We start from the raw sequence: 9,213 nt of genomic DNA on the forward strand, positions 1-9,213 counted from the left end.
AGGTTATTATCATTTGCAGAAGCCCTCGGTCTTTTCAACTGCCCTCCTTCGGCGGGCAGTTAATGGAAGACCTCTGTCTTCTGCAAATGATAATGCCCTGAAAAATAGCGTTACCCTTATATTATTATGGTAAGTATGAGAGTACATTAACTGCAAAAGAAAACATGTTTTAATATTCTATACTGACACACTTGCAGATGAGGCACGAAAGCAATATTAGATATTATCATACCTCCATGTCAGATTGATGAGATCTGATTGGTCCTCATGGTCTTTTTAAACACTCTGTATCCCGCCTTGGAGGAGAATAGATTTCTAAGCGGGTGAATAAATCCCTTTTACCCTGCCATGAGCAAGACGGGCTGCACATGGATTTATGAGAGGCAGAATAAATCCCTTATAACCCGCTTCCAAGCAAAGAGCTGCACGCTTTTTCCGATTTAATGGAAGTCACACGACATAGCGCAAGCTAACCTCAGCGCAATCGAACAGCTGCTTTCTATCAATTTTTGATTTATTTGAATTATTTTACAATGTCATATTAAAACATGTCGGTAAGATAAACTCGTCGTAGCAGGATAACTCAGGGTACTTGGGGTTTTATGCGTCCGTCGTTTTATACCAGTCGCCAGAGACTTATAACATTAACAAGAAAAACAAAATGAGAAATTGTATGGAATAATTTTAATGCAATCAAAATCCATATACTGTCAGTATCAGTACACTTATCATGGTGTAAAGACGTGAACATGAAGGAGGTATCACAGCTAAAATAACAGTAAATATACACCAGTGCTCACATGCTAGAATAAACTGACTTCAGAAAAACAGACTTCAAAATGATATGTCTCAATAATACTTGATAATACTCTCTATCATGCCAATTAAGCCAAGCTGCTCCCTCCTGTCTACTAGACACTAGACCACTAAACACTGTGTGGCAGTAATACTGTTTGGTTAGCTATGGCTCGAGAGGTTTTGGTCAAGGTGGAGGACTATTATAAGACAAGGAACTGATTTTTTCTAAATGTGTCTACACAACAGACTTCTCAAACGGATGCTGGTTATCATCTCAAATTAATTCTACATCACACAATCATAACTTTCCTTGCTAGAATTTTACCAAACCAATATTTGACAAAAATGCTTTGATTTACAAATTCTTTCAACTTTTCCTCTTTCCTGTGAACAGAACATATTATTCTGAATATCATGCCATGGTGTTGTCCAGCCTTAATTTTATCATTTTACAATCCAGAAAAATATACTTGAAATATTATTCAGGATACCAAAACACGAACAAGCGGAAAAATACAATCCTGGTAGTTTGTATATGACTTCAGACAATGACCTCAGTGTCCAATCCAAAAATGGAAACACCATCATCAAAACTAGTAGAAGCTGTTAAGACATCTTGATTTAATAACTGCTGAGTATGCAAAACCACTTTGAAGGATTAATTACTGATCTGGTATTGCTGGGATAAATGCAAGTCTATAAAAGCAGCACGATGTAAAGTTTGCATAATCAAACAATTCTAGATGTAAATATGTTGTACAACTATATAAAATATATCACAGAAAATAAATATATAGTGAGAGCAACACTTCTAAAAAATACATAATAAAATATACATATGTACATAATTATTTTCTTAACAAGGATTTAAAAGATAATAAGTACACTAATGTTTACAAATTAACAACAAATGGGTTAGCATTATCTAAAACATCATATCACTTCATTAAACATGTTGAAGTTGTTAATTTTTTTTACACAATATTTTTAACGAACATTGATGGATCTTGTTAAATAGCTGGAGACGAATGTGGACTGCTACAAGTTAGGTACTGTAGAATCCACCGTCATGTTTCCTTGAATAGCCGCCATTGGTGCCAGCGATGTGGGGGCTCTCTATAGTGACAAGGGAGATAAGTACGGTGGGATTAGTACTGTGAAGAGGAGCGACACCTGCCTTCATCAAGCATGCACCTGATAACCTGACTACAGTTTGTGCTTTAGTGAGATCCAATGTTTTAATCAAATTTCCCTTAATTAACTATTAAACTCACTGTTCACTGTTTATTTGTTACTTCATGAGTTAAACATATAAAAAATATTCCATTATCTTACAATTTTAAGATACAATCGCAGTCAATATTGGCAATGAATTTTTACAATTCTTTAATAAAAGATCATTGTTCTAGAGTTTCAACAAAGAGCAGATAATTAATCAGAAATGTCCCACTTGTACATTTTTATTATTTTACAGCCTTGATCAAACAATTGTACTGCTTTAGTACCCCCTGTAGAAATTTGAACAAATTATGTTTCCATTTATATATTTAATCCATGTCCAGTTAAATTTCCATCCTGTTTAATCAATTAAATTTATGATACGATTTGTTTTGACTAACAAGTTATACGACCAAGGTGCTTCACATTGAATACATTGAAATGCATCAACCAGTAGATGAGGCTGACAGGTGAGATGCAAGGATGAAGAAAAGCAAAGGAAGAAAGTCAGTCAATCCAATTTATGTAAACATGATTTATAATAATGTTACTCCAAACAATTACAGTAGAATCACCTGATTTTTTATCAGTTTCAAATTATTGATTTATCAAATCCAAATACATAAGGACACATTTTGTGTATGTATTCAAAACAATAATTCAAAATCGGCAATTTTTGCAATGTTTGACTAATTTTTCACGCACATTTAATGGGCATGTGAGAAGGCACACAGTTTACACTAGTTCTACTGACTAGTAGCGACTAGCTCGGCAGGACAAAAGGACATAGTTCACATCGGAAATAAGTCCTTGAATGTCCATGGAAGATGTCTACTGCAGTTAGTACTATGAGCAGGTAAGAAACTGAAAGATGAAAGAGGTTAATTGGAATGCAAGAGGTTATCAAAGCCACAGTTGTTCATTAAACTACTGCATGTTGTAAACAGTGTGTTTATAACACAGCATACCCTGTGCTGATGAGGTAACCCTGAAGCCTTTTTCAGTAATCCCAAATTTCATAAGATATTTTCAATAATTACAAGAATTAATGTGAATGTTAACTTTTGTCATGATGATCGAAATTCAGTAGTTGTGCATGTTGTTGATTACAAAACTTTCAATTTCCATCATGTGAGAATGCTTATTTCATAAATAATTCTCAATTATATTTTTTTTTTTAAAAACCCAATTTTTTAATATGACAGTTAATCTGCCATTGCATGACAGAATAGAGAGTGAGTGAGTATGCTGCTTCTATCAATATTCCAGCAATATCATGGCAGGGGACACCAGACCATTGTAGGGAATTGAACCCAGGGTTTCAGCGTGAGGAGTGAACGCTTTAACCACAAGGCTACCCCACCACCCCTTATGACAGATTAACTTTAGTCATGTGACAGAATCGAGTGTCCTTAACTTCTGTTGTGTAGTACAAAGAGTAACCTGTATATAACAAATGAAACATGATGTGGTTCGGGATATTTCTGTTATGAATTTGTTAGTTTCTGTTAGTGCTCCCAGCAAGAGACTGGGCATTGCCAGTTTTAGAAGACAAAAGCAGTTAGACAGAGGATTGTGAGATTCTAGACAGTGAGGAAATCAAGAGCAAAAAAATCCTCCGTCAGGTTTTCTAGAATAGCCTTTGTTTGTTGTCTGTGTATGGTGGCTCTCTGAAATAAACACGTCACAACATCAGCAAACTAAAGGTGAGGTGAAAAGGTTTAACGCCGCATTCAAGATTATTGTACTTAAGATATAGCTACACACATGCATGTGTTTGTGGCTGCTTGTACAGTCTGGAATAAAGCCGTTTTTAAGAGCCAGCCCACTGAGACACCATGCGGCAGTTTTAACATGTATTCCACCCGGTAATACTGACCGAGCCGTTCAGTCCTTGTCTTATGCCCTTAATACAGGCAGGGTAACAACAAGTACCTTCTTTTAAAATCTTTGGTAAGAGGCGGCCTGGAATCTAACCATCGACCTCCTGCTCTCTGGGCAGACACAATATCCGCTACACTACAGAGGCTGTCATCAAACAAAGCGTGTGAGTGAATACTGACTAACGCTGCTTTCAGCCATATTACAGTATATCACAGACACCTAGAAATAATTTGTCTAGACCAGAAAAATAGTGGTTGACAGCATGACACACTGTTGGGGAACAATGACACACATTGTGAGCACCCAATCTTCATTAACTCGGCAACAAGCATCGTACTGCAGACCCCCTTCCTCATCAAGGGCATCAGTGAACGTGATCACAGACATCCATGATAGAAGACCCATGCATATGTTAAGAATATATTTCCATGCAGCACTTCAAGGCACAACATATGTGTATCTGTACAGTGGAGACAAATATTTTCGTTTCCCCACAACACTTTACTTTCAGAAAGTCCACTATGCCCAGGGAAGGATTTGCTTCTATGGGACAAAATATATTTTTCAAGCAATTCTGGGAACCAATTTGCTATTATTTTATCATACAATAAATCCCACAACACTTGTACTAAAACATCAGACATATTTTATATGGAGGAAATGATCTTTGAGTAAGCCTATATATTTTAATATGATAAATAAATAAATAAATGATAAAATTATTACAAGAAATAATTACAAATATATGGAAACATAGAAGTATTTGTTTTACATAAAAAAAGTGAAAATCAAAATTAAAGAATTCAGGAATTGCTTTGTGAGAGTTTTGTTAAAAATATGGTGTTTTGTGAAATGCCAACTAATATATGAAAATGCAGACTTAACATTATGCTGGAGATAAACCCACCAATTGCATTCTTGATGCAGTGAATGTTCTCTCTCTTCGTCTGTTCGGAGATGCTGATTGGATGGTCCATTGTGGGTGCTTGTGGTACTACTACAACTGTCCGGTTCTTGAGCACCCTCCTGTAACAACAACAAGCTGGCACTTCACACACAGCTACTTTATAACACTACAGTAGTGATGCCCCGATCAAGTCGGGATCATCTGTTTTGCAAATATAATTTTATAGGTGAATATCACCGAACACATCGATTCTAGTCAAACAAAATCACATAGGTCAACAGGGTTTCAGATGGGTTCCTTTTCTAGGATATTGACTGATTGTCATCCAAAATAATTTTTCCAATTTTGATAATGATATAAAAGAATCATAACTCAATGAAATCATGAAAATGTGTTACTGCCCTAAAATTTAATTTAAGGCCGTCCCATTTAATTCAATAATAAATTGACAGAGCCTCTTACTTACAAGCCATTACAAAAATTAGTATTAAAATCCATAAAGGGAAGTAACTGTATCTAATAACCTAAACATATACAGTTACATTTTGATTAAATTTATATTGTTCTGACCATATGTAAAATTTATTTGAATTTTTGGCATAACTTTATTAGTGTTGCAAAAGTCATTTTGAACATTATATGTCAATGGTGGTCATTCACATGAAGCATAAATGTTTGGTAGGACCACATAAACTCCAGCGGAAAAAAAAGGAAACACACAATACTGTTTTCAGCATATAAAGTTTTGATAACATTTGTAATCTTTTGGTCAAATCCAGTTTTCAAGTATATACTTTCTTTTGCCCAACAGGTTATATGGTGTATATCATCAAGTAAATTAAGGAATGGACAACAAGCAGCTTTCTTCAATCAGGAACTTGCAGTAATGAAATGATCTTAAGGGTGTTTGGTAGTGATGGGGTACAGATGAAAGTTTAATCACTTTTTTTAATGTCCTAATATGCATATATGATTATGATATACAAATACATAATATACTGGTGACAGGTCCCTGAAAACTGTCATGGTTCAATGGTAGCCACTGATACTACATGTAGTCATGTACCATGTGCATTGTCAAAATGTATGAAGTGGAATTGCATACACATGACACTGTATGTATTTGGAGGTTAGTGATTAAGGAAAAGATTGGTATACATATGTGTTAGGGCTGGGACGAGTCAATATTTACAACCCGGGTACCCACCACCCTATTACCCGACCCTACCCGGGTACCCACTGTAGCTCTGAGGAGATGTCTCAAAATGTCCGATTGGGAACATTTTTAGCATAGCCCTGGCAAAACGTATTTAGATACATTAAACAATCTGGTCATTCATACACTGAAGTTGAATTAAGGTATATCTTTATTCAACATATGAAAAATCAGAAGGAATGGGTGCAGAGTTAGAAAGAAATGCGAACATTAGTGACTTTAGTGTAACCATAGAGTTCTAGAATTTTTTGTCATCAAACAATATATCACGTGACTAACCACGGGTCTGGGTAGTCCTGTGGGTACCCAGGTCCTACTCCGTACCCGAGTTACCCGGGTACCCGAGTTACCCGTCCCAGCCCTATTATGTGTAATATTTTAAGTCTGCTCCAAATCCTACAGTGCAAATCCACAAACTTTTCGTTCGAGACGATTCATAGCCCCCAATAGTGATGGATAGAAAATCTGATGTTTACGATGATCGGATGATGACAAGTACCAGCAGCTTGGTCACATGTTATAAACCTTCCAGCTTTTGATGGTTCAATGACAAACTGTAAACCTTAACTTTTACTGAAAAAGAAATTTCGACAACTGACCCATGTTCCCTGCCAAGAGTCTCGGGCTGGAGAAGAGTTTCATTTTTATCCTTGAGGAACTCTCCATGATGGTCATATTCTGACTTCAACACAAAGTCCAGGCTGTCGTGGGGAGCCACAGGGTCGTAATGTTGAACCTCCCGCCTCGTGCTGCTCAGGGTGTGCTTCGTGTTCAGACGGTTCCATGGGTCCTGCTTCTGGGCCAAGTGTGTAGGAACACCGTACGGTTCTTGCTGAAATCGGAATGAAACATTGGAATTATATTTCATTTGCAATGTATGTAATATTTACATTAAAATGTTGGTTTCTTTATTGTCAAATCCTCAATAGAACCCAAAATACAACAACTCATCATCAACAAATTGGATTGTGAATTTTCAGACACCTTAGACAAACACTTCTTAACAAATATGGAAAACTATTCATTTTATTGGCAGAATGATTAACACTCTAGTTATATAAACAAATAGTTTTAGTCCACTAGCCCTTATAGTAACATATAGCAAAACCAATTAAAATGGCAAACTTCTACTAGTCCTTATGATACCTAACTATTGGGCAGTGCCAGGTTATGTTGACACCAAATATTCAAAGACAAACAAACAAATATTTGGAAAGATGTCCTGACTTAAGTTTAGACTGGTCAGTCATTGTTTCCAAACAAGTGTTTGTAAACAGCCAAGACTTTAGTAGGCTCAGTCTGCCAAGTATCATGGGTTATAGCGAAAACGGCACCTCAGCAAAACGTCACCAGGCGAAAACGGCACCGATTGGCGAAAACGGCACCTCGACTCAAGCGAAAACGGCTACTATTGCCTGGCGAAAACGGCACCTTATTTTTTTTTACCTTGGGTCAAAAAAGTGCTATTAAACTTATATGGTAACTTGCAAACACCAATATAATTGTGAGATGCTAAAACAAGTTTACATTAGAAATTAGCCTCTACTCCAACTATAATCCAACTTAGCTTATACACAACACCATGCTTTGAAGAAAAATAATAGAAATTAAACTCACGTTGTCTTTACAAACACAAATAATTATACTCCAATTTACTCGCCGACTGATTGGGAGGCGCAGTTAACTTAATGTGAAAACACTATATGCTTTGAAGTGTTAAGTACCTTTACTCAATTTAAACTGAAACTGTATTTAGAGGCCTTACATGGTGCTGTCAGATCACAATTATTCACAATGGCCTTTCGATGTGTTGCATGAGAGAAGAATGTCAGAAAACAACAACATGCTGTGATAACTGTGACCATGTAAATAAACCATATATATTACCACAAAATCGTTCTTATCATTATTAAAAATAGAGGTGCCGTTTTCGCCCGACACATAGTAGCCGTTTTCGCCAAATGCGGTGTCGTTTTCGCCAGAGAAATCGGTGACGTTTTGCTGAGGTGCCGTTTTAGCCTGCACCCAGTATCATTAGGCTACTATTATTTCCGTTGCTATGGAGGATACATTTTGCAGACAGAATCAGTTTAACAAAGTATGGCTGAACAGTAATTATATATAACCACACAAACAAACTAATTAAAGCAGAAACGTGAAATAAGAAACTTAAAATTGTGTCAAATTTGCTCTGTGATTGAAAGTCATCTAAGTGATGATCGGTCAACTGAAGTCTGAATACTCGTGTATTCTTCAGCTTAGGTCTTACGATACATTATACATATACTTACTAAAGTCTGTCGAAGTCCAGCGAAATTTTCATCATTCTGCAGCTTTGGGAAAGGGTAGGGATCGCGTAGGGACATCATCTTGGCAGAGAAGTGAAAGCACACGACTGACAGTTCCACGCAACGTTGTATTAAATACTATAGCAACCAAGGGAATCATGGGTAATCCCCGCATTCGCCAAAACAATCTTTTAATATTAAATTATTTTAAATAGCTGTATACTGTCTAGTATTTTGTCTAGGAAATGTTGTTTTACTGACTATATATTTTCAATCCTATACTTTGTGATTTAGCGAGAAATAAATACCATACGGAATTCACCGAACGCCAACGAGTTGCGAATTGTATTTACCTAACAGCTAATGTTAGTTTTCTACCCTTCCCAACGGCTTCTGGCGAATTTCTTTCAAGCGGTTCTTCGATTCCCAAAGTAATATTGTTATATGGACTTCCTGGTAAAAGTGAGTTCCTTTGTAGCAAAAATAAACTAAATAATATGTTCTTCTTATATATTTGTAAATATGTACGCTACCCATTCTGTAAATGAATTTTACAAAATCCATGTCTTGTCTTTTTCATCTGTATTTAAATGTATATTTTCCGCTCTGTAAATATTGTCAAGGCGGCATCGAATAAAATCATGTCTTATCTGTTATTACTTGTCTGTGTGTGCTGTGGCCATGTGATTACATAACATTAATAGGTAAAATCACAGTTATTAAGACTCTGGCTCTTTAAACATTTGTTCGTATATTTTCAGCACTTCCAAACCCACCCGATGTTTTTTGGAAAATTTAATCAACTATTTTATACATTCATTTGGAATAACAAACCAGACAAAATAAAAAGATCTACTTTGGTTAGGTAATAGGAAGAAGGTGGTCTGAGAATGATGGATACC

General features: G+C 36.1%; 1 protein-coding gene across 2 annotated transcripts; it reads right to left on the minus strand.

Annotated features, from left to right (window-relative positions):
• Positions 1-669: 669 nt before the first annotated feature.
• Positions 670-8,467, minus strand: LOC124123528 (protein CFAP276-like). Of its 2 annotated transcripts, none has more exons than XM_046486698.2 (4): positions 8,315-8,467; positions 6,623-6,855; positions 4,808-4,926; positions 670-1,914 (listed from the first exon to the last, which is right to left on the minus strand). In XM_046486698.2, the coding sequence occupies exons 1-4, from the start codon at positions 8,390-8,392 to the stop codon at positions 1,844-1,846; spliced, it is 501 nt and encodes a 166-aa protein (XP_046342654.1). In that variant the 5' UTR covers positions 8,393-8,467; the 3' UTR covers positions 670-1,843. The 2 variants fall into 2 exon arrangements, with proteins under 2 accessions (XP_046342654.1, XP_046342653.1); XM_046486697.2 differs by having other exon boundaries at positions 670-3,686.
• Between the last annotated feature and the right edge of the window lie 746 nt (positions 8,468-9,213).

This window comes from Haliotis rufescens, unplaced genomic scaffold, assembly GCF_023055435.1.
Source record: "Haliotis rufescens isolate VD_foot unplaced genomic scaffold, xgHalRufe1.0.p SCAF_23, whole genome shotgun sequence".
NCBI lineage: Eukaryota > Metazoa > Mollusca > Gastropoda > Lepetellida > Haliotidae > Haliotis > Haliotis rufescens.

Bases quoted from the DNA above. Each gene is read 5' to 3' on its own strand.
- LOC124123528 (XM_046486698.2), bottom strand. From the start codon at position 8,392: ATGATGTCCCTACGCGATCCCTACCCTTTCCCAAAGCTGCAGAATGAT. The intron at 6,856-8,314 runs GTAAGTATATGT...TTCCGATTTCAG, and splicing joins CTGGACTTCGACAGACTTTA to CAAGAACCGTACGGTGTTCC. The intron at 4,927-6,622 runs GTCAGTTGTCGA...TTGTTGTTACAG, and splicing joins ACTCTTGGCAGGGAACATGG to GAGGGTGCTCAAGAACCGGA.